Source organism: Prunus mume, linkage group LG2, assembly GCF_029339155.1.
Source record: "Prunus mume cultivar Tortuosa linkage group LG2, ASM2933915v1, whole genome shotgun sequence".
NCBI classification, from domain to species: Eukaryota; Viridiplantae; Streptophyta; class Magnoliopsida; order Rosales; family Rosaceae; genus Prunus; species Prunus mume.
The window spans coordinates 12,759,695-12,787,544 of record NC_142699.1 but is presented as its reverse complement, the minus strand read 5'-3'; the positions used below and the strand labels follow the sequence as shown (position 1 = coordinate 12,787,544).

The following is a 27,850-nucleotide window of genomic DNA, read 5'->3' as shown; positions in this document are numbered from 1 at the left end:
AATAAAAAAGGAAAATGTTGGGATTTTTCCACTCATCCAAAACTCGTTATACACACAAATTTATATATTGAATAGGTATACACCCCTATACTCCTATAAAAATAAGTGGAAAATTTGAAACTCTTCCTGAATAAAGACAAGAAGTAGAAAATTTGAAACTCTTCCTGAATAAAGATGGTAAAAGCTTTGATATCATGGCCTTCAAGTTCCAAGTTCTTAGTTTGAGCTTCTTCAAAGGTTCGACCATAGCAAAAACATGCTCCTAATTTGGAACACGTGAGGTGAAGATGACCTTATGCTCTAATTAGCAGCTCATATACATTGCTGTTGTTGTCTCCATTGACACGCTTCAACATCTCGAAACTTTTACGACTACCTAGAAATTCAATCCGTTTGAAACTCACGTAACCATGTTCTGCCGTTTCTTTACTGGAGTACACTGATCGGAGCCGATCGGCATGCCTCGAGTCTGTGTTAATAGCAGCCTCTATTTCAAGGACTGACATGCTCTCCTGCAATATAAATACACATGCGAGTATACGACCCTCCATTAAGCCAATGGCTGAGAATTTTGCAGCAAAGTACCAAAAAGTAGGGAATGTCTTATTTTGTACCTGATAAAATGCATAGATATGATCTAACACCTGCAAGCATGTAAACCCATTATTGCTGAAAAATGTTCTGGAAGATGGCCCCATCTCAGCAAATCGGTCAAGAGGGAACAGTATGGTAAGAAAATGGTTTTTAAATACCAATTCAGATTTCTCACTGCAGACAAACAAATAAAAGAGAACTACTGTGAGATGATATAACATTTGGGCAAATATTTTCTTTTACATTTTGGGAGGGGGTTGGGGGTGGGAAGGAAGAGAGATCAACAACCTTTCCTTGAGCAGCCTCGTTAAGTTTGCAAATGAAGCTTCTGAATCCTTGCCATCAGCTTTTGCATCAAAGAATACAGATGTATGGTGCTCGGTAGCATCTTCAACACTGACATTCTCGGTGTAGATTGACGCGGTTGAAGTTGGTTCAGATATGGACCAGCAGATTGAATCCAGAAGGCTGATAGGGGTTATTGGACGCATTGGGGTTTGGCAAGTCTGCGAGAACAGAGCACAAAATTAAAATGGTGTACTAAGATCACCTATTTTCTCTTATAAAACTACCATTAGCAACAAAAGTAATCAGTTCATTGAAGCTGTTAACATTATGCAAGCACTGAAAAATCCTCATGGGCCCCTAACAGACATGAACAAATAGAAACGTAGCCAACTACAAAACTGATCGTTAACTTGTACTACAATGTTCTCATTTGTGTGATACATTCCAAATTAAGCTCATATAAAGTAATTGTTTAAATTTGAGCAAAACCATGGTGCATAAGCGATTATCATATCAAACTAAACAAGAAGCATAGATTGATGAAATACCACAGAGAACCAAACCTGATAGAGCATTACCTGCATACGAAGACCACGTCGATTTCTGACCCCAGCTTTAGCAGAATTCACAATTCGTTGTCTCTTTTCATGGTTTGCTTTATTTTTATAAGCTTGAACATCTTTGGGGACATTTCGCACATTCGTTTCCTAGTAAATCAATAAAAGAATATTGTCAAATATCAACTTGGACACACCAAAATCATAATACTACATATATAAAAATGGTATCATTTGAAGAATGTTTAAAGGCATTCACCAGCCACCAATCACGAGTTTATTAAGATTTGAGATAATTGTGAAACATTTTCAATTATCGTAGGTATATTATTTTAAGTTAAACCATAGCAGCAAAAGATACACCTTGTTAACAGTTTTTTTTTTTTTCTTTTTCTTTTTTGGTTAAAAATTATAAAAATATCTAGACCTGAAACCATGGGTTTGGGGCAGAAAAGAGTTAAAAATCACTGCAAAACAAATCATTTTCACAAAAATGTGTAGAAAGAAACCTCATCTGCACTGCCATTCTGCGACTCTTCAAGCATCATACCAACTTGCCTGGCCAAATCTGCAGACGTGTGCACAAGCCTTTGCACATACTTCTCTTTGGCTGTTTTCAAGACCCACAGTGGCTGAGACAAATCAAACACCAAATAAAGTTCATTGCAACAAAAGAAATATACAGAGCACTCCTGTCATCTCTAAATTTGCAAGTGATTTCATCAATTCTACGAACAATAGGAAGACAGCAAAAAGTTATTATAGAAGGACATCCGAAATAGTCAAGTGTGAAAACACTTCACTCCGAAATAGTTATTATGTATATTTATCAATAAAACTAGTGTAAATAGAGCAGATTCAAATAAACCAAAGGATTCTTTGTAGGACTCACTGTAACGATATTGCTAGAGTGGCCAAGATATTTACGGCTAGCAGAGCCTTCACACACTACATGACTGGCTCTGCAACCAACAAACCATTGATCAATTAACGTAACACCCTCTCTACGAGCAGCCTCAATAACCTGCCAAATTAGGACAAATGATGTTGAGAGAAGCTCAGGGAAACTGTACAAACTGAGAGGGCTTCACCTCACCATTATCTAGTTTGACATTGGAAAAAACCCAGCAAATCTTTCTTACACAGCTAAAACAAGAAGAAAGAAAAAATATATTTTGTTTTAAAAGTAACTAAGCAATTTTTTTCCTAGAAATAATTTTACCTTGTTCCTCAGTTCAGATGAAATGTCTAAGTCGACATACATGGAGTGACCAGACAGAACAGAGTCAGTACTTCTGTTAGACTCCCTTCCAGGAAAGGGGAGATGTGGTTCTTCAATCGTGTCCAATGGCTTGGCTCCACGAGCATCGACAGGAATACACGAATTTTCTGTACTGATAAACCCAACAAGCCTGTTGAACTCATCCAACCGTATACCATTCTGTCCAAAACTCTTGATACTATAAAGTGATTCACTCAACCTCACTGCAACACACAAAAGAAACTGGATTTAGACTAATCAAGTAACATATACCATTTGAGTGGGTTTTCACCTAACCAATGCAGAAAATATACACCGGCCTCTCTTACCATTCTTCCTAACACTATCCACAAACCAGCCAATCGTAACGATCGACAGACCATTTTTTAATCCATGCTTCAAAGCATGCTCAAACTTGCGTCCACCAAAGCTGTAACACTTGTTAAGGATTGCACACGACTCACGAGCCTTACAATTTACACAAATAATAACACCACATGTATTAAATATTTTCTTCTTGGTGCCGGTATAACACATATATCAATGCTGTCAACCCTCCCAAAGAAAATTGAGATTTTTCTCCCCAATATATATTTAATGTACCAAGAAAATGAAGCTAGAAGTAACATAATTTTGAAAAGAAAGGATATTTGGACCACCAAATGGGTACATTGAGGATGTAAGTGAGGGCTGTACTGGCCACCTAATCTCTCAGTTGCTTCCTTGACCTGTTTCCTTGCTTCTGACAAAACAAGAATGAGAAAGATGAACAGATGCATATTTTAACAATAACACTTATTTAATACGTCACATAGAAAACCAGCAGCTACAAGTTGAAGGCTTATCTTTTTACCTTTGGATAGACCAGTAACGCAAATAACAAGGCCGGCAAAGGGTGCGCCTGATCGAACCACATGCTCTGACCCAATAGAGGATGAGGCCGGAGACGCGGGCTCAAATGGTTGCAGAGCTTTAAAAGAAGGCAATGGAGATGATAACCCAACAGACAGCCTAGAGCAACCATTGCTCTTTACCACTTCCACTCTACCACCACCACCACCCATTACAAATTAACCATTAACCACCAGGTCTCTGTTCAAGTTTTTGATAAAAACTTACAAAACAAATGTTACAGACAAAGAGATTAATGTCTGTGTTCTTGAAATTGAGAAACTCGACCAAATCTTAAAAGGGTAACCAAGGAAAAGGACAAGGAACAGGAATTGATTGGTGCGCGGGAAAAAAAAAGGAAAATATATTTCGAATAAACTAACAATTGAGTGAACCCAATTAAGTTGAAGAAATGAAAGAAATGAAATGACCCAGAAATAAAAATTGAAGGAAAAAACAAGTGAAAGTGTTTTCAAAGATGGAGGAATAAGAATCTTATTGGAAAGGGAAGATAAACAAACAAAAGTGGCAGTGAGGAAAGAGGCAGAGAAAAAGACTGAGATTCAGAGGCTGTGCAGACGAAGAGTGAATTTTGAAGACTGCATAGTAAATTCGCTTTCTTTGGGTTTCCGAACAAACGAAAGTGACTGAATGAATCTAAAGGTTGAGTTTTCAGAGGGCGAAAAAATCGATTTTTTGAATGACGTGCTCTGTGTTTATGAGTTTTGAGTTACTTTATTTGCCTTTTTCGCAAAATGGGTTCGAGATAAAAAGTGAGAGAAACGGGAATTGCAATGCAAGCAAATTCAAAGTACCAGAGACAGACAGAGAGGCAGCACACTCGGTCAAAAGCTTTTGTTTCCTCAATTGGGCCCCTAATTCCGCTGGAACTACAATTTTACTACTCTCTCGTGTATTATGGGTTTGGGTCTCACAACAACCAATCGGGCCCCACCACTGACAACAATATCAAAAAGTGAGCCTTAATTAATTCGATTTAAATTTCTTGACAAAAAAAAAAAAATTTGATTTCGATTTTTCTGCTTAGCTTAATATGCATATCGATATGGGTTTTGTTAACGGCAATCCCACAAGCGATTGATCAAATGCGTGTCTCATAGTGATTTACGTCAAAATTTATTCACGTGCATGCGCGTGTGTGACAAAGAATAGCGTCTCATATTTATTATTTGTATGAAACTATTAAATGGATGGACTTGTATAGCAACATGATATCAACTGAAAAATGACTATAATGTGTTAATACATGCATGCAAGACACAATCAATCACAATAACAAAACCAAGTAATTCAATGCCAAAGTGACCATCTTGATCTTGATTAGATTCATAACATGTATTGACAAAAAAATCAAACCCACTAATCAAGTCTTGTGTCTCTCTCAAAATTAATCAACTATTTATAAGTGATGGTTGGAAATGGTTCACATAATATAAAGGGTGAGGTGAGGAGAGATATTTGGGTGGAGGATGATCTATAAAAAAGTTCATGCACACAATTGACAATGCATTGGTTGGTACCACATCTGAAAGAAACATAGTGGACATTTTTGTGGTCAGTGATCACAGAAAAAAGTTAGTATTATTTATTTGGTTCAGTGGGGTGGAGGAGTTCTTGGAAATTCAATTGCTGTCGTTTCAGATTACAGTCCTTTTCCATGATCTCCTTCAATTTGACACCTCTGGGTCACCTAAAAGTTGACCCAAATTCTTTAATAAGGAAACTGTCATATGAAGTGACTGTTGAGGTGTAACGTGCAACCCATAAACAAATAAATAATCTTGTGGTTGACTTACTCGATGGCAACCATTTAGATAAGCAATTAGTCATGTCATCTTAAGCTGTTCATAGTCATGGATAATCAAAATGAACGGCGGAAAGAGAGCTGATGCCAGCAAAATTTAATAATAGTAGTATTTGCTATTAGTCTTGTTGGAGAAAAAATTTATAGCTAGGAAAGTGATATTATATAGTCTGAAAATACTTTGGTGAATATGAACAAAAAGGATGGCAACCTGGTTAGAAAAAAAGAGAAATGAAAGTGAAAATATGGGACACAACACAACAATCACATCCAACAGTGCTTTTTTCTCTATGAATTGAGGCGAGCAGTGGCAGCACTATCGTAACACTCAGTCACTCAATCTTCTTGGATGTGCAGACTTTTCTGACAATATCAGATTTCAATTTGCATCCACGAGAGAGAGCTTCTAGGACCAGGGCATCAATTTTTTGCTCTTCCTTCTCATACACGTAGAAAACTACAAAGGCGGCAGGAACCCCTGGAACAGTAAGACAATAAGGAAACTAAGAACTTTTTTAAGGCCTCAACTACCAAAGAATAAGTATGGCAGTCCAAAGAAATATGTAACTTGAGAGATCGAGAGAGAGAGACCTATGACAAATAAGTTCCGAAGTGAAACGGTCCCGAGGAAGCTGATAACCAATAGGGAGAGAGCAACCTACAACATCACCATTAAATATAGAGTAACCGCCAGAAACGAGGAGAGGTGCAACACTAAAAATCACTTCGAGAAAGTTCTGGGAAAATGTTGTCTCCCTAGTATATGCATTCTGGACCTCTTTAGGCACATTCTATCCTAGTGTTAGAACTTAAAAGTAATGCATCAATGCAGTACATGAACTTATACGCAATCAAAAGAATAGATAGCAGGAAGCACAAAAGAAGACGGGAGCAGCAGAGCAATACCTTAATGAACAATAACCCATCGTTTCCCTTGCCAAGAGATTTTAAAGCTCTAACAGATGCATTCCATGATGAGGCTACCAATCTGGTGATTTGTTTCGACGTCTCTTCTGATAAGTAGAAATGTGACGAATCAAGCTTCTCAATTTTATACCCTAATCTGGAACAGTGAAATTTTATTTGTAGTTAGTAGTTAGCTTAACTTCAAATTGAGAGCTGAGCAAAATAGACATTTTCAAACCAAGCAGCATATGAATATATACAAGAAGGTCATAGGCCATACATCTTTTCTGGTAAACTGGCATGGATGAACACGAATATTGAAGCTGCCAGAAGAAGCTTTGAAAGAATAGTAATTATTGTAGATCCGGTTACAATGAAGTTGTAGTAGATTGCAATCAAAACTAATAACGCCTTGCAGGTTTGCTTTTTATCCTTCCAGAGTAACGTGTCAGCAACTGTCAAAGGCAACAGCAGTAAATGCATTGCTTCATTTAGTGCAATATTTGAGTGCATGCATACTGTTATTCTCTCATGCCGACTCAATCATAAGGATGTCATTATGCCTGTTTTTGGTGAACCTTTAGAAAACATCAAATAAGATGAATAGAAACTGATGAGTCATACCCATCCCGCTCCCAAGATATATAGAAGCTTTAGATGGCCCTTCTCTTTTACGTGGTTGTTCAGCCCTCAAATGTGGGTACGACTCGATTGTCCTTTTCAGACCCTCCTGCAGAAAGTATGCATCGCATTGTCACAAGAGAAGCACCTAAACCAGAATTTGGGCAAAAATGTACAGTGACAGGCTGACTGCTTAGACATTTGTAAAGCCTCATTAATAAGTGCAAATCAATAAGAGAGATGTTTGAAGCAATACTCTCTACTTTAATTACAGCACAAACAACATCCTAATCAAAGATTCACAATTTCATGGCATATTGATGTAGTACAGCTCGTAGGTATTAGATTAAGCATCCAAACAATAGAACATAGAAGAGTATAAGAGATCGACGAGACGAAAATATAGATCGAAAAGACGAAAGAAAGGGTAGAACAGTAGAACAAGAAGAATATTGGAGGTCGGGGAGACGAAAATATAGATCGAAGGGACGAAAGAAAGGACAGAAATCACATAGTTTTAAGAGAAGGTTTACTCAATATCCAAATCTGAATTTTAAAGAACTACATGGGGGTATTTATAGCAAACTAAAACCTAGACATAATAGGATAAAAATCACTTGCTTAAACGGAAATCATAACCCAAATAAAATAGGAAACTTAAAACTAGAAATCTGGAAATCTGGAAAAGTAGAAATCCTACTAGAATTTGAAAAACTAGAGAATCTAGGAAACTAACAAATATATTAGGAAACTAATAAATTTAGGTCCTATGCGTCCTGCATCACATATACTGGCAACTTTCATTCAGACAGACGTTTGAAGTGTATTTATAGCTGGCTCAAAGTGTCAAAAGTCTAACTTATGATGGTTAACTTTTTGCTAGCTCACTATATGAATTCATCAAATACCAAATAACCAAACAGGTCAGCAGTCATGCAACATGAAAAGGCAGTATAGGTATGAAAAAAAGGAAGACAAAATGTAAATATTGTATTCCCGGTGTCAAGTGACATGTTCATTAAGAAATGAAGACCAATGAAGTAGAAGAAATGAAGTATTAATAGAGTCCGAGTCTGAACCCCAAAATAGCATGCATGGTCTTGTCTAAGGACTTTCCCATAATGTTTCCAAATTTTTTTGGTTGAATTCGATAATCTGCTGATTAAAAGTGGAGAGGTATACAATCAAGGTGGATACATGTGGTTGGATGTTCCAGTGACTCTGCTAAGTTCAATTCAATTCATTAACAAAAGGACTTATGACTCTATGTATGAAACATTATAGAACCTGAAGTGATACGATGGGTGTGTAGCCGATTCGATCCTGTGCTTTTGAACATTTAAAAGATCTGCTGCAAGAGAGGAGTCTAACTCTTGAAGGGGTCAACTGTGGAACTTTCATTCCATATGGGCCCAACAACTTATATGTGCACTCCACCACATGTGCAATTGGCATCACAACAAAGGCAGGGATTTTTATTCTTGGCCTGCAAACAATACCCATTCAGGGAAAATGGAAATCAAGAAACAAAAATTGCAGGTTATTCAATTATATAAAAAATAGGAATTAAAGCCTTACAGGTAGTATGAAGAAGGGCCATTAAACATAGGCTCTGAGGTGTAAGTTAGGATATACATCATTCTTTTAGTAGTGATGGAGGACTACAGTGATTACATCCCAGGTATGCTTAAAATGAAAGGATTAAGAAAAAGAAGTACCTTTCATAGCCAAGACCTTCTAGAATAAGTGAGACAAACTCCCAAAAATTGATAGGTTCCATATTGGTTATAAAATATGCCTGCAAAAGCAATCTCTTTTAGCTAGAATGCCAAAATAGTCTCTGTATACTTTAGCTTGACATCAAGCGGACATGCAAAGTAACTTTTAAAAGACTGCCAATCTTTTAAAGCAAACATAAGGATGCAAGACTCTGCCATCTTTTAAATTCAAGCCTCACGGTAAAACAATTGCACTTGAAGTTGGAATTGTTTGATTCCCCCTCTATAAGAAAGTTGGACTTGGAAGAAGATAAAAATTAAGCAAAGAAAAATAAAACTGAAATCTCTCTCTCTCTCTCTCTCTCTCTACATATAGTGTTGGAATACCTGTCCGGCAGCTTTTTCTGCAACTGTCCCTTCTGATGCTAGAGCTCGCTCTGCACATATATGGGCATGTGCCACATTTTCAACATATGTGAAATCATAAATGTTATTGCCATCACCAATAATGAACTGTTCATTCGAAAAAAGAAGAGAAAAAAGTGAGCATTAGATATTGTTGAAGGAGGACTTTATTAACACTGTTGCAAGGAAGACGAATGTGTAAAGTATCACCAACTTACTTACCTTGGATTTCCCTGCTCTGGCGGCAGCCACTAAAGATGGAACCAGCAACCTATCACCAGGTCCAAAAATGCTGCTAGGGCGTATACAACATGTTAGAAGCCCCTTAACACCATTTGCCTTGATTACCAATTCTTCTCCTTGGGCTTTAGTTGCCGAATAGAAATCATTGTGCTGAAACCAGTCATACAACACAACCCAGAATTATATACGTACTGAAATACAATCTTGCATTGCTGAGATTCATTCAATTAGCAATACTAGTACCTCAGGTGGACACGGCAAAGACTCCTCCCCATCAAAAATCCCATGAATCCCATCAAAGACAACACTAGGAGAGCTAGTATAGATAAGTCTCTTTACTTTTAGCTCGGTACAAGCATCAATTACATTCTTAGTTCCTGCAAAGCATTAAGCATAGAACATTGCATAAACCCCAACAGTCCAAAATTCAAAGCAAACAAAAAAAGAAAAGAAAAAAAAGCAACATTTTGATTGTGTACCTTCCACATTGACCGAGTGATGGAGCTGGTAGTCGTTGATGGAAGAATTGGGAGCCGCCATGTGGAACACGACCTCAGCTCCTTGAAATGCTACAGATTGAATGCAGACGAGCACGTAAGATTGAATTACGCAATACAAACTAGCCGCCATTAATACAATTTCAAGCTTGAAGGAGAATACTGACCTTGAAGAACTTGGCTCTTGCTGCGGAGGTCAATGGCCACGTACTGGGCGCGACCGGAGCTCAAAGCTTCGGCGAGAATGCCATTTTCCTCATAAGGTTCTAGATCAACGGTGGAGCCGAGGTCGGCGATTCGGACCCGAAACACATCGTATCGGATCAGCATCTGAACCAAATGGCGAGCTGCGAAGCCTCGGCCGCCGGTCACCACGCACCATTTCCCGTCCCCAGACATAGCAAGAAGAAGAAAGTGGTGATTGGGAAAAGTGAAGCCAATAAGGATCTGAGAGTGGGACTGTGAGTCTGAGTAAGCAAAGAGACGAAGAAGATGACGGAAATTCCGGGAGAATGAGATGGAAAATCAGAGGAATCTAGTTGACGACGGATTATACATGAAGATTCGTTGATGACCCACGCCAATCAGCCCAAAATCAACCCGATTTATTTGGGATTGTGGCCCAAAATAATAAACTGGGCCTTGGAACGTTGGCGCAATAATAGCTTTTTGACCAAAAAACACTCAGACTCAACTTTTGGGTTAATTTTCCCTCCCTTTCCTCTGCTCCAAACAAATTTTCGAATAGCTTCTGTAAAAACCATTCCTTTACGGCTTTTCTCCTTCTTGTATATTACAGACAGTTCCTGCGGAGTGAGAGTAGTGATAACAAGAGAAGACTCAAGGGAGAAGAGAAACCAAACATGGCCTCCAAGTCCAAACCTTTCTCTTCTACCAGATTCAACTCCATAGTCGAAGACGATGATGATTTTCAGATCCCTCTTACCCAAACAGCCACAGCTCCCAAGCCGTCCAAGAAACTGAAGCGCTCCAAACCTTTCAGCTCCGGCAAGGAAAACATTCCCCCCAATTTTTTCAGCAACCAAGACTCTATTTTGGTGCAAACCCAGGGTTTCAAATCCACGCCTATTGAAGATTTCAGCTTGGATTCCATACCTGCAAGCTTCGACTATGGGGGCCTCGATGCTGATAATGTCGCTTGCTCTTCTGCGTGCGTTGATGAGGTAAAAGAAACGGAAAAGGAAAAGGGATCGTTAAAATCAAAAGGGGGTTATCTTTGCAATTCGATAGAGTCTAAGTTAATCAAGCCTCGAGCTGATTGCAGTTTGGATTCTGGCAACGGAAACTCGCCGAATGAGGATTTTGAGGAGCTTGATGTGCTGCTCAAGCTCTGCGATCAAGCAGAAGAGGGAGAGAGTGTTGGTGTCAGTGGAATGGAGGAAGGGTATGGAATTGTGGAGGACGAAAATGGGGGTTTGGTACAGTGCCCTCTATGCGGGGTTGACATCTCGGATTTGAGCGACGAAGAGCGTCAGGTCCACAGCAATGAATGTCTTGACAAAGTGGAAATTGAAGCTCAAGATGTAAGTGTAAAGTTTCAATCCTTAGGAAGATTTTCCCTTTTGATTGTAATTGCTAATTGAAGTAGTGTTGGGTATTTCATCTCAAGCAGGCTTCGATTCCTGAAGAGGACCAAAGGGAACCTCAAGTTTCTGGGCAAGTTCTTCAGTGGCTACGCAGCCTGGGCTTAGAAAAGTACGAGGATGCTTTTGTTCGAGAAGAAATTGATTGGGACACTTTACAATGGCTCACAGAAGAGGTATATAACATAGCATACACTTAGTCACTTAACAAATGCATAGTTGAGAACTTGAGAAACTACACTCACCCTTTGGTTGCTTTGTTAATGGATTGAATTTGTCTTTTTAATTGGTTTCTTGTACTGCGAAGGATTTGTTCAGCATAGGCATTGCTGCACTTGGCCCACGAAAGAAGATTGAACATGCCCTTACTCAACTTAGAGAAGGGACTACTAGTCCTGGAATTGAAGCACAACCAAGAAAAAGGAGCGCTAGTGGAGTTGAGACAGTCAATGATGCTTCGGAAGAACCAGTTGATAATAGTAAAACAGCTGCAAACAAGTTGATTACAGATTATTTTCCAGGTTTTACTACTGCTAGGAAGCAAGTTTGCACCACCTCTGGAGAGCACCAAAGGGTAGAAAAACGTGGGTCAGGTTCTGGTCATAAAGGTGGTGCGGCCAAAAATCATGTGACTACTCGGAAACTCAGGGATATTCCCTCGTGGTGTTGCATACCAGGAACACCATTTCGAGTGGTAAGAGGCCTTGCAAAGGATTGCAAATGTTTCTGTTGTATTAGATTAAGGACGAAGACATTTCTCTAGTATGTAATTGTTCTTCAGCTTTAGGATAAGTTATGGTGCTTTCACCTTCTTCATTTATAATCATGAGGCAGGTCTTGTTGCTAAGTTCATTTTTCTCAACATTTGCAGGATGCTTTCAAATATCTTAGGCGGGATTGTTCGCATTGGTTTCTCACTCACTTTCACATGGATCGTAAGAATGCTTTTCTTTTCTGGGTTAAATTTGATCTTGCTTGTTTGTCTGGAAACGTACCCCAGTTGGGGTGATGGCAACTACTACCTTTGGCTAAAAATGTGTGCAGTCATTTGTGGGTCAAGGTTGTCTGGTTTGATATGATTGCATTTGTTACTGCAGATTATCAAGGTCTAACGAAGTCCTTCTGTCATGGAAAGATTTATTGTTCTTCCATCACAGCTAAGCTTGTAAATATGAAGATTGGCATTCCGTGGGACAATATAAAAGTTCTACCTCTCAACCAAAAAATCAATATTGCTGGTATTGATGTGACCTGTTTGGATGCAAACCACTGTCCTGGTTCTGTAATTATACTTTTTGAGCCACCCAACAGTAAGGTGTGGTCCAAACTTACTTCCTGACCCACTCGGTAGTACTCTGGTATATTTTCTTTTCCTATCTTCTTTTGGGGTAATGATCCTGGTTCCTTTTGTATATAGGCTGTTCTACATACAGGGGACTTTCGGTTTAGTGAGAATGCAGCAAGCATGTCTTTTTTGCAAACATGTTCTATCCATACTCTCATCCTTGATACCACTTATTGTAACCCACAGGTGAGTCTGACCCATGAATTGTGGCATTATGTCAAAAGTAATTAACTCCTAATTTCCATAATGTCAATATACTAGCTAGTATGTGTTTCGCCATTACACTATGCACTAGTCTGTCTGGGACAAGTTGATACTTAATTTTCGATCTTTCCTTTCTACCCTCAGCAAATAGTTAGTTCGTTTTTTTATCATTGGAAAGTATATTACATCATACGAATCTAGAATGAATTGAATTTTACTCCCATTTCATGTTTTTTTGCAGTATGACTTTCCAAAGCAGGAGGCTGTAATACAGTTCGTCATTGATGCCATTCAAGCCGAAACTTTCAACCCTAAAACTCTATTTCTGATTGGCAGCTATACTATTGGTAGAGTTCACTGCGTATCCGTACCAGTTTATTGCTCTATATCATTAGATTACTTTACGAAGTGGTCATTATATTTTCTTGCAATTATCGCTTTAACCCCATTTCACTCATCTCTCTCCCCATCCATGTGTTTTATTTTCATTTTGCAAAAGGAAAGGAACGACTTTATTTGGAGGTAGCTCGTGTGCTCCGGAAAAAAATTTACATCAACCCAGGAAAGCTGCATATTTTAAAATGTCTGGATTTTCCTGAGGAGGATATGCGATGGTTTACATTAAATGAACAGGAAAGCCAAATCCATGTGGTGCCTATGTGGACACTTGCAAGCTTCAAGCGACTGAAGCATATGTCCAATCAATATGCGGTGAGGGGTTACCCTTTTTATTAATATGTTATGACCTTGGAATGTAGATATACCCAGACATCTTTTTTTTCCTCATTATAAGTTATGTATTAGATGTGTACTGCAAATTCTAATAAAGTCTGGTCTTGGGATAAGATATTTGATTCTCTGAGGTTTGTGAAGTTGTATTGTGTTATGAATTTCCTGCCTAGATTAAGTTACCCTTTCCGTGAACTCAAATTCTACTGATTTAGATGGGCTTAAAAGAATGTGGACTGAAGTTTAGAAGTGAATACTATTTTGACTAATTCCTTTCTGCTGAACTTTCAGAGTCGATTCAGCCTTATTGTTGCTTTCTCTCCAACTGGTTGGACTTTTGGTAAAGGAAAGAAGAAGTCTCCAGGAAGAAGGTCGCAGCAGGGCACCATTATAAGGTGACATTTTCTCCATTTCCATAGATGGAAGCTCTTGACAGTTAAACATCATGCAATATAGTAATAAACGCTCCCCAGTAAAAAAGATGGTGCGGATTTTGTAAACCCTACTGTTGATGTAAGCCATGTCACCGGCAGTCGATTGTCAACCATAATTTAGCCTTCTAGCTATTGCATGTGAGCATAGCTTTTAAAGTGAAACATGAATGGATGCCTACTTTCAAATGCGTGAAAAGTTACAGATATAGTATAACATGTGACTAATTAGAGATGATGGTCCTTGCAATGCAGGTATGAGGTCCCATACAGCGAGCATTCCAGCTTTACAGAACTCAAAGAGTTTGTGAAACTTATATCTCCAGCTGACATAATACCGAGCGTGAACAATCATGGACCAGACTCTGCCAAGGCTATGATTTCTCTTTTATCATCTAAATCACAGGCTTAAATTTGTAATCTCCTAATAAACGTTTACATGCTGAATTGGCACGTGTAAATGGTGGGCTTAGGTTCTTGTTCGACAGGAGGCCAACTTGCAAGAGTAGTGTTAGTTCTAGTCTTCTAGATGTGGTCATTTTGAGGATGAAACTTCATGCTTGCATAGCTAAATTTCTAATCTCCTGACTAGCTGACTTTGCTTATTTGAGGACTAATCTTCCTATTCTTATATAGACGAGCCTGGTCACATTCAGGAATAAAGATTCGGATTGTCCAGTGCAATATAAAGAAAAATGCTACTGGCAATAACACATTTCTTATAAAGAAATGTTATTGATAGTCGCACATGTGTGTATGGATGGTTGTTAGCTGTCGGTGAAAGTGTGTTCCCATAACCCATCAACGGCTAATCACCATGCGTACGCAGATGACTGTCCCTACTATGACTCCAGTAAAATAGGTGAGATATACTGTTTTCTTGTATTTCACGTTTGAATTGTATTAGAGATGGAGACGCAGTACCAAAAGAATTGATCAGTATTACTGCCCCAATTGACAGGACATGTAATGTGGTTATCCAATCCAATAAGCATCTTGATCAAAACGTATTCCACATGCCTTCCGTTTTTTCTGGGAGTCTGGTGATTTTGTTCTGCTGTGATTTCATTTCTTTAAAGATAAAATGAAACCAGAACCTGGGTAAATATAGTTGTACGGTGATGATGATGGTAGCTGAACCAAACCAAGCCTGGTAAAGCCAGCTAATGGCTTGAGGGCAATCCCTTCAACCACCCCCTTTAATTTCCCTTTTTTGCTTTTGTTTCGACTCTATTTAATACTCACGACTCACAAGAAATCCAACAAAGTGTGACATCTTCACTCACATCCATAACCAGAACTAATAAATTCTCCTCAAGATAAGAGAAAAACCAGGAAGAAGAAGAAGATGACTTGCATTTGGACTTGGAATTCACACACCCCAAATTTCATTCCATTAATGAAAAGAATTTAAGGCACTTAAAAGCCCCCAACTAATCCCTCGTCTAGTTGGTTCTAGTTGGTGTTTGCATTAACTCTTTTCCACCCACCACCTTTGATGATCATATAAATATTAACCTCCTCATCACATCCCCTCCTCACAAGAATATATGCCAATCCCATCATCTGCCATGGCTAGCGAACGAGATCTCTTGTCCACAGAGATTGTGAACCGTGGGATTGAGTCTTCAGGCCCCAATGCTGGTTCTCTCACGTTCTCAGTCAGAGTCCGAAGGCGGCTGCCGGACTTTCTGCAGTCAGTAAACCTAAAGTATGTGAAGTTGGGCTACCACCACCTCATAAACCATGCCATATACTTGGCCACAATTCCTGTGCTCGTGCTGGTTTTCAGTGCTGAGGTTGGGAGTTTGAGTAAGGAGGAGCTGTGGAAGAAGCTTTGGGACGATGCACGTTATGACCTTGCAACTGTGCTTGGTTTCTTTGGTGTTTTTGTCTTCACTTTGTCTGTCTACTTCATGTCACGCCCTCGCTCCATCTACCTTGTTGATTTTGCTTGCTATCGCCCTCATGACGACCTAAAGGTTGGTTTTAACTTAATCATATTATTCTAGTCACTAATTAAAGCATGTTTATGATGTGGGACAAAAGAACTGATGGGTACACGGTGCTTTGTGATGTTCTTCATTAGGTGTCCAAGGATCAGTTCATAGAGGCAGCACGAAAATCGGGCAAGTTCAATGAGGAAAGCCTAGAATTCCAGAAGAGAATTCTGAACTCATCAGGCCTAGGGGACGAGACATACATCCCAAAATCAGTGATCGCGTCGACCGAAAACGCAGCAACCATGAAAGAAGGCCGAGCAGAGGCCTCAGCAGTAATGTTTGGGGCACTCAATGAGCTCTTCGAAAAGACCAGGGTCCGTCCGAAGGACATAGGTGTCCTTGTAGTAAACTGCAGCATCTTCAACCCTACGCCATCCTTATCAGCCATGATCATAAACCGCTACAAAATGAGAGGCAACATTTTGAGCTACAATCTTGGCGGTATGGGCTGCAGTGCCGGGATCATAGCAGTTGATTTGGCTAGGGACATGCTTCAGGCCAATCCTAATAACTATGCTGTGGTGGTGAGTACTGAGATGGTGGGATATAACTGGTACCCTGGTAGTGACAGGTCCATGCTCATTCCTAATTGCTTTTTCCGCATGGGGTGCTCTGCCGTGCTGCTTTCAAATCGCCGCCGTGATTACCACCGTGCCAAGTACCGGCTAGAACACATTGTTCGTACACATAAAGGCGCCGATGACCGGAGTTTCAGGTTTGCGATTTTCATCTTGCTTCCTTGCTAATTATTTTTTGCATTTACCAGTGCGAATTTCCTTACATAACAAGTCATAATACATTATGCTTCAACATTTAATAAGGGCAACGTTAATAACTACTAGAGTTCCCCTTTTGCTGTTTGAAAAGAGAGCTATTAAATTTGGGACCCAAGTTTCAATCAAGTAATTGACCTTCATCCTAGAAGATAACAGGGTGAGGGGTTTGGCTCTGGATGTTAGAGTGGTCCATGGACTAGCATTAATTGATTGGCCCATGACAGAATATTGTAGGTTCAACCCATTAATTTTTTTTGGGTACAAGGATAAACGAGAAAGGTAACATGTATCAATTTACAGTATCTAGTTATTGTAAATTAGGTCAATGGGTCTAGCCCAATGAAAAAGGGCTTGACTTGCAGACCCTCATGTTCGAACATTTGTGTGTGTGTGTAAGAAATCCCCTCCTATATAATTTAAACTATCGCTTGTACTAAAAAAATTATTGTAAATTAGTGCTTGGTGCTAATTAATCACAACCCTTAATCTATGAACTAACCTTGTAATTAACTCAACTACAACATGTGATGCCACAGGTGTGTGTACCAAGAGGAAGATGAAAATAGATTGAAGGGGCTGAAGATCAGCAAAGAACTAGTGGAAATTGGTGGCGATGCTTTGAAAACCAACATCACAACTTTGGGACCTCTGGTCTTGCCCTTCTCAGAGCAGCTCCTCTTCTTTGCTACATTGGTTTCAAGGCACTTGTTTTCTGGTAGAGGCACTTCACAGCCATCTTTATTGTCGGGCAAGAGGCCATACATCCCCGATTTCAAGCTTGCATTCGAGCGCTTTTGCGTCCATGCAGCAAGCAAGACAGTGCTAGATGAGCTGCAGAAAAACCTTGAGCTTAGTGAGGAGAACATGGAGGCTTCTAGGATGACACTACACCGTTTTGGCAACACGTCAAGCAGCAGCATATGGTATGAGCTGGCTTATTTGGAAGCAAAAGAGAAGGTGAAGAGAGGAGACAGGGTTTGGCAATTGGCATTTGGTTCTGGATTCAAATGCAACAGCCTTGTTTGGCGGTCCATGCGCCGCGTTAGGAAGCCTTCTAGAAATCCATGGCTTGAGTGCATTGAAAGATACCCAGTGAATCTCTGAGCTAAGCTGGAGATAAATGTGTTCTTCTGAGAATCACAAAGGTAGAGAGGCCTAATTTTTCTTGGATGACAGTGATGAGAAGAAGAAGTGACTGTTAAACTTTCCTTTACATTGCATTTGCTTTTTTTTTTCAATTATCTGTTTGGCTTTTGGTCTGAATTTTAATTAGGATATCGGCAAGTCAGGCATAGTAATGTGCTGCTTCTTTCATTGTAAAGTAATTAATATGAAGGTATTTGAATTGTGGTACTTCTGAATCTGTTTATAGATAGATCAGTGTAATTTGCACTGCTGCAATGAAAGTGCATAGTGTTTGTAGAATGGAACCTCGAATTACTGCAATAAAATTTCCCTTTTGTGTCTGCCTTTGCATACGTTTTAATTATTTAGCTATATTCTTGTAGCAAAACTGTCACGTACCTCAAGATCTGAGCTTATAAACAGCTACTTTTTGTACGAGGATGGTTGATGGTTGATGGTTGATGGTTGATGGTTGATGCTTTCAAGTTTCAACTTTCCATACCGGTGGTAGTTGGTTTAGGCAGTTGAGTGCCATGTGTAAGTCCTTCCGATTCAAGATTGTGGGGTGGTAGTTGGCAGTTGAGTGCCACATGTAAGTCCTTTCGATTCGAGATTGTGGGTATGTCATGGTGCTAGTGGTGAGAGTAGCCAATCTCCCTCTAAACTTTCATTCACCTAAAAAAAAAAGGTTGCAACTTTCCAAATCTAGCTAGCACTACTAGGCAATAAAAGCACGAGCTTTTCTATTTATTTTATAGGGCTTGTCCAATATAAGTCCCTACATTTTCTATTTCCTAGATATATACCCATTATTCTATAAATCTATATGTAAAACCTAATTTCAAATTTAAATGACCAGTAGGATATAAGAGGTCATAGTATCCCTACGTTTTTATATCATTGCCACTAAACTTTATATTTTATTTATAATTTATTTCAAGCATTTTATTAACTACCATAATTGTAATTAATACTCCCTATTAATAGCATATCAATCACCCCATTAATAGCATATCAATCACCCCATTTCTTTTGGCTACTATTCTCTCTAACATATCGCCCTTAAAATTGCAAACCAAATATATATATATATGTAAATTACATATCCAATAATGTACCTATGAAAAATATAAATATAAATATATTGTTATAAAACTAGAAGGAGAAAATGTAGAGAGAAGTGATATGCTAAAGATAAAATTTCACCATGTTTATTCTTTCGTTAATCTTTGGTAGAACCACCTATTTATAGGCTTACAAGATAGGAGATTGAATACCATCATTTACAATATACCTATAGGTTACAAGCACTAATTACAAATACTTAGTGCATAGGTTACATAATATTCAATTGTGGAATACTAAGAGGTATGGTGGTCATCCACCAACTCATGCATTTACAACACTCCTCCTTGGATGTCCACCATACAATGACATAGTTCCCTCATTAAAAGTCTTGCTTGGAAAACCCAGTGAGACAAAACTGAAGCGAATGGAAAAAGAGTGAAACTTTCTTCTAGATCATTGATATGGTGTTGGATGCGCTTATGTTGCATTGTTAAAACCTTGCTAGGAAAAATCCAGTGGGACAAAAACGTAGTCGAAGAGAAAAAGAGTACAATGCGCATATGTCCTGTATGTAGTAGAATTGGGATGCTCCCCCTGATTAATATCTCTCATTCTCTGATTTTAGCAATACAAGCAGCATTGTCTTCATACATGATCGTCTATCACACTATTCAACTTACTTTTTACTTTTCAAATGATTGAAATCTTTAGGAGCATCAACAACTAATTTAATAGTTAGAATATGTTACAACAATATCAAATTTGAATTCAAAATACTCAAACTCTTAGTGTTAACTCTTAATTAAGAATATTGTGTTGTTTTATATCCTTCAAGGGGTCGCTTCATCCGATATATCTCAAATATTTCATGAGCTTTGAGGATCTCCATGTACCATACAGTCTTAATAAATATGCATTTAACACATGCTATAAGTTTCGCATTAAAATAACAACTGCACTTATAGAAATGTGGATGCATCTATGATGAGATGGGAGACTAAAACCACGTCTCTCCCAGGAAACCTTATGTCATATTAGTGATTTTATTTCACTTCACAAACACCAATTCATAACCTTCATACTTAACATTTGTAATTTAGTGTTTGGGCTATAAGTTCAATATCCCACACTTCATATTTAGTGATAAATGGAATTGCCTATTTCCATTTTGGCCAATCACTTAACTTGTCGACATTCATAAGGCGATTTAATATAATCATAGCCTTTGATGATTGTAGTAGCTACTAATAAACCAAATGTATCATCAATTCATGATCCCACAATTCTCATGTGCATACGCATGCATAATTTATAAGCATCTCATTGCCTTAGGGTACCAATGCCTCTTCAGGGGCTGATGTTGTCACTTATGGGACAAACATCTCTTTTACGATGAATTAATTAGAATATGTGGATCATAACCTTATATAGAGCGTTATTTTTTATAAGGCTTGAATTTTTCAAATAATCTCCACTTCTAGGGAGTTAAGTTTTTATAACCTATATTTTTGTCATGCTCATAGTCACTTATTGTCATGTTAATGAATTGTGATATATGAATATCAATCAATGCTTGCATATTCATAACTTTATATATGCATTATCTTGATGAGACAAAAGCGGACTGATTCAACACTATTTCGTTCTTCAGGAGCTATCATTTCTCCCCCTAACGGCTGGAAAATTGTCTCAAAATTTAGGAAAATAAACTCACAGTCATTATCAAATATGTGACCATTTTAGTAGGCACATTTAGTAAAACTAATGAAGTGATTCATAATTAAATGTTGTATAAGCTCACAAATATCCACTTGAATTAGGGCTCAAAGTCAATTTTTAACTGAGATGATCTTATGACAGCTTTTATTTGTGAGCATTCTTTGTAATGATATTTGTTGGACAATACAATATTTTGAGTCTTTAAACGATGTCCTTACAAATTTATAAAAATATGATGTATTATTGTCGAACATGGATTGCCAAGATAGTCATGCCACAACATAAAAGTTATCCTGTCAATGAACTTCTGGTTCATGATGTCATAATCTTCAACTACGTTAATAGTTGTGTAATATTAGGGCCTCATGAACTTTTAGTTCATGACATCATAAACTTCCTACCCACAAAAGAAAGCAGTAAGTTTCTCCAATAGACACCTATGGCTGTCAATATTAGAACGGTAATACAAAACATTATCATTGTAAAACGAAATTAACTAATAACCCAACATAAATAAAAAATAAAATAAAATGAGTAAAGTGGTATAAACGAGGAATAAAATAAATAAATTAAAGACTATAAAATTCCAAGATAATCCAATATTAATGTGGATTCAATATGTAGATAAAACTACAAGTTTAAGAATTGGATTTCTAACCAATTCAGGTTCATATAGGCACAAATAAGTAATGAACTTCAAGTTCATATATAGTATTAAGATCCATGAAAAACTATGAACTTAAGGTTCATATCAATATATATTCGAAACTTCAGGTTCGAATACGTAGATCTAAATAAATTGAATTAATAGTTGTGCTTTGAACTTCATACTCAAATCGATGTATATGCACTCGAAACTTCTGGTTCGGGTTCTTGACATATGTATGCCTTATGGAATTCTGATTTTGATTAATACAAAATCGAGGAGTTTCATGTCCTTATGTGTTCTTTAAATTCATGGAACTTCATGCCCTCAAGTATTTGAAATCAAAGAACTTCAGGTTCTGATTCAATCAAAAGAACTCTAAGTTCTAATCTAGTTATATGATGAGGATCGAGGAACTTCGGGCCCTAATATTTTGTATAATACAAACTCATCTGATGTAGAACAGATGACAGATTTAATCGCGGTTGAGCAAGAAAAGAGACGTGGTGAGTCGTTTGGCCTTTCAAAACTGCATTCAAGTTTGAAGTTAATTCCAAATAAATTCTGTTTTTCCGCTTTGAGTTACATAGTTAATTCCCAAAATAATTCTGCTTTTCCGTTTCGAGTTACATAGTTAATTCCCAAAATAAATTCTGTTTTCCGTTTGAGTTACATAGTTAATTCCCAAAATAAATTCTGTTTTTTTTCGAGTTACGAGTTAAGTCTCCGAATTAATTCGTTGTTCAGTTTTATTTGTAATAACTCCCTAGCAGTTACAAGGGTTGAGAGTTGTGTATTTAGACGGGTTCGCCTAACGTTTTTGGCGATTCGATTTTAATCAAATTAATCAAAGAGAGTTTTCTTAATTTCTGTGGATTCCAGTTTCCTTGTTACTCAAGGTTTTCGCTTGAAACCTTATTTGCTTGTGCTGCGTCAAGTGGTATCAGAGCGGTCTCTCCCGCCTTGGTATTCTTGTCTTATTATGGGTGATCGTGAAGCTGATGTCCCAGCCCCAATTACTCGAGCAGATCTGGATGCTCAAAACCAACGGATCGACAACCTAACCACCCAATTTGGGGAGATGCGAGAATTGTTGTTGCAAGCTCTTGGTGGCAACCATAGGCGAGGAGGCAGGGATGACGAAAGAAGAGAAGGCGGGATGATAATCGAAGAGAAGGTAGAGATGGCGAGAGAAGAGATAATAGGAGGCAACTTATTCCGGATAGTAAGTCGAGTCGAAGAAGAACTTGAAGAACCACCACCACCGGCTAATAATCCTCGTAATCGTAATCGTAATTACGAGAATTTTGGCGACTATCGGATTAAAGCAGAAATTCCTAACTTTTGGGGAAATCTGAAGATTGAAGACTTCTTGGATTGGCTTGTAGAAGTGGAGAGGTTTTTCGATATTATGGAGGTTCCTGAGCATAAGATGGTGAAGATGGTAGCTTTCGTCTTAAAGCTACAGCGGCTGTTTGGTGGGATCAATTGCAAAATTTACAGCAGAGGCAAGGAAAGGAACGGGTTCGAACATGGCGGAAGATGAAGTCGCTTATGATGGAACGATTCTTGCCCACAGATTATGAGCAGATTCTCTACCGATGTACCTAGGTCAGGCGCAAGGCACCCGCTCGCTTCTGAATATACCAAGAATTCATGCGTTTTGAGCGAAACCATTTGACCCGACAACCAAAAGGTCGCGAGGTACAACAATGGGCTGAAGATTTCCATCCAGGAAAAAATTGGTATGCAGAATATATGGACTTTGCAGGAGGCGATTAACATGGCATTGAAGGCTGAATTGTTGGAGAAGGAGAAACGCCAACCCAACTTCCGCAAGAACACGACGGAAGCCTCTCGAATATATGCGTGCTTCTAGTGGCTCAGAGATAAGGGAAAGCACAGCAGCAGAATCTTGGAGGATCGACAAAACCAGCATGATTGGCCAAAACAAAAATTTCAACGAAGGTAGCGGCGGAATTACAACAGAGGGCAGCCCGAAACCCCGAATCCGTATGCTAAGCCCATGACGGACATATGTTACTGTTAAAACCAGGGCATCGTTCTAATGTTTGTCCAGAGCGGAAGCGAGCCAACTTTATCGGAAGCCGATGAAGATGAGGAAAATGATGAAGTCGGAAAGATGATTATGTAGGGGCTGAATTTGCAGTTGATGAAGGAATGGAGAAGATTACCTTGGTTTTGCAGAGAGTTCTTTTGGCACCAAAGGAGGAAGGGCAGCGTCATAGTATTTTTCGTTCCCTCTGCTCAATTAAAAACAAGGTTTGTGATGTGATCGTCGACAATGGAAGTTGCGAGAATTTCGTGTCAAAGAAATTGGTGGAGTATTTGCAGTTATCTACGGAGCCTCATGTCAGCCCTTACTCACTAGGTTGGGTTAAAAAGGCCCTTTTCGTGTAGCTGAGACTTGCCGAGTGCCACCACAATTGGTAAGCATTACAGAGATGAAATATTATGTGATGTTATTGACATGGATGCATGCCATATTTTGTTAGGGCGACCTTGGCAATTTGATGTGGATGCAACTTTCAAGGGACGAGATAATGTAATTCTGTTCTCTTGGAACAACCGGAAAATTGCAATGGCAACCACACAGCCCGCAAAGCAATCTGTTGAGCCCAAGACGAGGAGTTCTAGTTTCCTAACCCTAATTCGCAACGAGCAGGAGTTGAACGAGGGTCAAAGAAGCGGAGTGTTTTTGTCCCTTGGTGTTGAAGGGGTTGTTGAAAATTGGCGGAGGAGAAGGTGACATTCCACAAGATGTGCAGCAGATTTTGAATCAATTTCAGGAACTACTTTCTGAAAATCTGCCAAACGAGCTGCCTCCTATGCGGGACATACAAAGACCAATTGACTTGGTGCCTGGAGCTAGCCTTCCGAATCTGCCCCATTATCGGATGAGCCCCAAGGAGAATGACATCCTGAGAGAACAGATTGAAGAATTACTGCGGAAAGGATTTATCAGGAGAGTTTGAGTCCTGCGCGGTTCTGTTTTTGGTTCCAAAGAAAGACAAAACTTGGCGAATGTGTGTTGATAGCCGGGCAATCAACAAGATAACCAAGTACAGGTTTCTCATTCCACGGTTAGAAGATATGCTGGATGTTCTTAGCGGCTCAAGGGTGTTTTCTAAGATAGATTTGCGAAGCGGATACCACCAGATTCGCATACGACACTGGAGACGAATGGAAAACAGCGTTCAAGAGCAAGGACGGATTATTTGAATGGTTGGTGATGCCATTCGGATTGTCAAATGCACCTAGCACTTTCATGCGGCTCATGAATCAGGTTTTTCGACCATTCATTGGTTCTTTTGTCGTTGTTTATTTCGATGACATTTTAATTTATAGTACCACAAAAGAAGAACATCTTGTGCATTTGAGACAAGTTTTAGATGTGTTAAGAGAAAATAAGTTGTATGTGAACCTTAAAAATGTACTTTCTGCACAAATAAGCTACGTTCTTGGGTTTTGTTGTTGGTGAGAATGGTATCTGTAGATGACGAGAAGATCAAGGCAATCCTTGAGCGCCACCCAAAGACAGTTTCAAGTTCAAGCTTCCATGGCTTGGCCACCTTTTACGAAGATTTGTGAAGCATTTTAGCACCGTTGTGCACCTATCACAGAATGTTTGAAGAAGGGCGGTTCATTGGGAGAGGAGCAAGAAAGAAGCTTTGCAGAAATAAAAGAAAAGCTTTGCACCGCACCGGTTCTAGCTCTTCCAAACTTTGAGAAAGTTTTCGGTTGAATGTGATGCCAGTGGTGTGGGAGTCGTGCTCTCACAAGACAAGCGCCAATTGCGTTCTTTTCGAAAAGTTGAGCGATGCACGTCAAAAGTGGAGTACTTATGACCAAGAGTTCTATGCGGTTGTTCGAGCTTTGAAGCAATGGGAGCACTATCTTATCCAGAAGGAATTTGTTTTGTTTACAGATCATCAAGCGTTGAAGTATATTAACAGCCAGAAAAATATTGATAAAATGCACGCTAGATGGATGACTTTTTGCAGAAATTTTCGTTCGTTATCAAGCATACTTAAGCAAGACCAATCGTGTGGCGCTGAGTAGGAGAGCTTCATTATTAGTCACGCTGACTCAAGAAGTTGTGGGGTTTGAATGTCTGAAGGAATTATATGCAGGTGACGATGATTTCCGGAAATTTGGATTAAGTGCACTAATCAAGAGCCAATGGCGATTACTTCTCAAAGAAGGTTATTTGTTCAAAGGCAACCATTGTGTATTCCAGTTTCTTCTTTGAGGAGAAGCTCATTCGGGACTTGCATGGTGGAGGGTTGAGTGGCCACCTAGGCCGTGACAAAACAATTGCATTGTTGGAGGAGAGATTTTACTGGCCACAGCTCAAACGTGATGTTGGAACTATTGTGCAAGTGCTACATTTGTCAAACTTGAAGGCAGGTACAAAACACGGATTATATATGCCATTACCGTTCCTAACGATATTTGGCGATCTTGCTATGGATTTTGTCCTCGGATTGCCCCGAACACAAAGGGGAGTGGACTCTGTATTTGTGGTGGTTGATCGCTCTCAAAAATGGCGCATTCCATAGCTGCAAAAAGATGCCGATGCATCAAATATAGCCAAACTGTTTTTCAGGGAGGTTGTTCGCTTGCATGGGGTTCCTACATCCATTACATCTGATCGTGACACCAAGTTCTTGAGTCATTTTTGGATCACTTTGTGGAGACTGTTTGGGACTACTTTGAATCGTAGCAGACCTGCCCATCCCCAAACTGATGGCTGGTGAGGTTACAAACCGGACATTGGGCAATATGGTGCGAAGCGTCTGTGGAGAGAAGCCGAAACAATGGGATTATGCATTACCGCAGGTGGAGTTTGCATACAACAGTGCAGTCCATAGCGCTACTGGGAAGTCTCCATTTTCCATTGTTTATACTGCTATACCTAACCATGTTGTAGATTTGGTGAAACTGCCTAGAGGCCAGAAACCGGTATGGGCGAAAAATTTGGCTGAGGAAGTGGTAGCCATTCGAGATGAAGTCAAGCAGAAACTTGAGCAAACAAATGCTAAGTACAAAGCTGCTGCGGATAGGCATCGACGTGTTAAAGTGTTTCAAGAAGGCGATTCTGTGATGATATTTCGAGGAAGGAGAGGTTTCTTGGCACTTACGGCAAGCTTAAACCGAAGAAATATGGTCCTTACAAAGTGCTCAAACGGATCAATGATAATGCCTATGTTATTGAGTTACCGGATTCCATGGGAATTTCAATATTTTTAATGTTGCAGATTTATATGAGGTTCTTTATCAGATCATAACTCGGGTCGAGTTCTTCGGAGGTGGAGAGGACTGATGTAGAACAGATGGCAGATTTAATCGCGGTTGAGCAAGAAAAGGGACGTGGTGAGTCGTTTGGCCTTTCAAAACTGCATTCGAAGTTCGAAGTTAATTCCAAATAAATTCTGTTTTTCCGTTTCGGAGTTACATAGTTAATTCCCAAAATAATTCTGTTTTTCCGTTTCGGAGTTACATAGTTAATTCCCAAAATAAATTCTGTTTTTCCGTTTCGGAGTTACATAGTTAATTCCCAAAATAAATTCTGTTTTTTTCAGTTTGAGTTACGTAGTTAAGTCTCCGAATTAATTCTGTTGTTCATTTTATTTGTAATAACTCCCTAGCAGCTACAAGGGTTGAGAGTTGTGTATTTAGACGGGTTCGTCTAACGTTTTTTGCGCAGTTCAGATTTTAATCAAATTAATCAAAGAGAGTTTCTCTTAATTTCTGGTGGATTCCAGTTTCCTTGTTACTCAAGGTTTTCGTTTGAAACCTTATTTGCTTGTGCTGCGTCATCATCATAATAATTAAGATCATACTTAAAATTAAATAAACAAACAAATAAATAAAAACATGGCATTATATTCATGTGTAATAAGAATAAGAAATTTTTTTTTTCTTAAACAAGCATGATGAAGTCTGATGGTGAGTACAAAGAAACTTTATACCATGTGATGACTCTAGCTCATATAAGAAGAATGAAAATTCAGAGAAAGAAAACATACCAAGAGCAATGTCGTGCTAATAACGTATTATAAGACTAGAGGGAGAAAATGTAGAGAGAAGTGATATGCTAAAGATAAAGTTTCACCATGTTTATTGTTTCGTTAATCTTTAGTAGAACCACCTATTTATAGGCTTACAAGATAGGAGATTGAATATCATCATTTACAATATACATATAGGTTACAAGCACTAATTACAAATACTTAGTACATAAGTTACATAATATCCAATGGTGGAATACTAAGAGGTATGGTGGTCATCCACCAACTCATGCATTTACAACATATATACATATAAAAATATAGGTATATTATTTACCAAAAAAATTTACAGAAAAATA

The 27,850-nt window shown here is 38.8% G+C and overlaps 4 protein-coding genes across 6 annotated transcripts; 2 read left to right on the top strand and 2 right to left on the bottom strand.

Annotated features, from left to right (window-relative positions):
• Positions 1 to 2: 2 nt before the first annotated feature.
• Positions 3 to 4,392, bottom strand: LOC103320666 (BRCT domain DNA repair protein). Of its 3 annotated transcripts, none has more exons than XM_089046543.1 (10): positions 3,554 to 4,391; positions 3,351 to 3,439; positions 3,030 to 3,132; positions 2,662 to 2,924; positions 2,332 to 2,463; positions 1,949 to 2,071; positions 1,461 to 1,589; positions 883 to 1,100; positions 615 to 768; positions 3 to 512 (listed from the first exon to the last, which is right to left on the bottom strand). In XM_089046543.1, the coding sequence occupies exons 1-10, from the start codon at positions 3,762 to 3,764 to the stop codon at positions 294 to 296; spliced, it is 1,641 nt and encodes a 546-aa protein (XP_088902669.1). In that variant the 5' UTR covers positions 3,765 to 4,391; the 3' UTR covers positions 3 to 293. The 3 variants fall into 3 exon arrangements, with proteins under 3 accessions (XP_088902669.1, XP_016647770.2, XP_088902670.1); XM_016792284.2 differs by having other exon boundaries at positions 3,351 to 3,442; positions 3,554 to 4,390; XM_089046544.1 differs by lacking the exon at positions 2,332 to 2,463 and having other exon boundaries at positions 3,351 to 3,442; positions 3,554 to 4,392.
• A 1,120-nt stretch (positions 4,393 to 5,512) lies between these two features.
• On the bottom strand, positions 5,513 to 10,390 carry LOC103320667 (3beta-hydroxysteroid-dehydrogenase/decarboxylase). The gene is made up of 12 exons (XM_008222378.2): positions 9,974 to 10,390; positions 9,789 to 9,878; positions 9,553 to 9,686; positions 9,289 to 9,459; positions 9,049 to 9,174; positions 8,662 to 8,741; positions 8,231 to 8,429; positions 6,947 to 7,052; positions 6,603 to 6,777; positions 6,323 to 6,479; positions 6,008 to 6,074; positions 5,513 to 5,894 (listed from the first exon to the last, which is right to left on the bottom strand). The coding sequence occupies exons 1-12, from the start codon at positions 10,203 to 10,205 to the stop codon at positions 5,749 to 5,751; spliced, it is 1,683 nt and encodes a 560-aa protein (XP_008220600.2). The 5' UTR covers positions 10,206 to 10,390; the 3' UTR covers positions 5,513 to 5,748.
• A 186-nt stretch (positions 10,391 to 10,576) lies between these two features.
• Positions 10,577 to 14,815, top strand: LOC103320668 (sterile alpha motif (SAM) domain-containing protein). Its single transcript, XM_008222379.2, has 10 exons — positions 10,577 to 11,350; positions 11,440 to 11,586; positions 11,718 to 12,104; positions 12,282 to 12,345; positions 12,508 to 12,725; positions 12,828 to 12,941; positions 13,201 to 13,306; positions 13,459 to 13,670; positions 13,980 to 14,083; positions 14,375 to 14,815. Exons 1-10 carry the CDS (start codon positions 10,670 to 10,672, stop codon positions 14,529 to 14,531), a joined length of 2,190 nt encoding a protein of 729 aa, XP_008220601.2. The 5' UTR covers positions 10,577 to 10,669; the 3' UTR covers positions 14,532 to 14,815.
• Positions 14,816 to 15,625: 810 nt separating this feature from the next.
• KCS10 (3-ketoacyl-CoA synthase 10) lies at positions 15,626 to 18,364 on the top strand. The gene is made up of 3 exons (XM_008222381.3): positions 15,626 to 16,101; positions 16,209 to 16,837; positions 17,435 to 18,364. The coding sequence occupies exons 1-3, from the start codon at positions 15,670 to 15,672 to the stop codon at positions 18,000 to 18,002; spliced, it is 1,629 nt and encodes a 542-aa protein (XP_008220603.1). The 5' UTR covers positions 15,626 to 15,669; the 3' UTR covers positions 18,003 to 18,364.
• Positions 18,365 to 27,850: the final 9,486 nt, after the last annotated feature.

Coding starts and splice junctions, on each gene's coding strand:
- LOC103320666 (XM_016792284.2), bottom strand. CDS start 3,764: ATGGGTGGTGGTGGTGGTAGAGTGGAAGTGGTAAAGAGCAATGGTTGC. Junction 2,464..2,661: donor CATCTGAACTGAGGAACAAG/GTAAAATTATTT, acceptor CTAATTTGGCAG/GTTATTGAGGCTGCTCGTAG. Junction 1,101..1,460: donor GACGTGGTCTTCGTATGCAG/GTAATGCTCTAT, acceptor CTGTTCTCGCAG/ACTTGCCAAACCCCAATGCG.
- LOC103320667 (XM_008222378.2), bottom strand. CDS start 10,205: ATGTCTGGGGACGGGAAATGGTGCGTGGTGACCGGCGGCCGAGGCTTC. Junction 9,687..9,788: donor TCACTCGGTCAATGTGGAAG/GTACACAATCAA, acceptor AATGCTTTGCAG/GAACTAAGAATGTAATTGAT. Junction 5,895..6,007: donor TCGGAACTTATTTGTCATAG/GTCTCTCTCTCT, acceptor TTACTGTTCCAG/GGGTTCCTGCCGCCTTTGTA.
- LOC103320668 (XM_008222379.2), top strand. CDS start 10,670: ATGGCCTCCAAGTCCAAACCTTTCTCTTCTACCAGATTCAACTCCATA. Junction 12,726..12,827: donor TTGAGCCACCCAACAGTAAG/GTGTGGTCCAAA, acceptor TTTTGTATATAG/GCTGTTCTACATACAGGGGA. Junction 14,084..14,374: donor CAGCAGGGCACCATTATAAG/GTGACATTTTCT, acceptor CTTGCAATGCAG/GTATGAGGTCCCATACAGCG.
- KCS10 (XM_008222381.3), top strand. CDS start 15,670: ATGCCAATCCCATCATCTGCCATGGCTAGCGAACGAGATCTCTTGTCC. Junction 16,102..16,208: donor GCCCTCATGACGACCTAAAG/GTTGGTTTTAAC, acceptor GTTCTTCATTAG/GTGTCCAAGGATCAGTTCAT. Junction 16,838..17,434: donor GCCGATGACCGGAGTTTCAG/GTTTGCGATTTT, acceptor GTGATGCCACAG/GTGTGTGTACCAAGAGGAAG.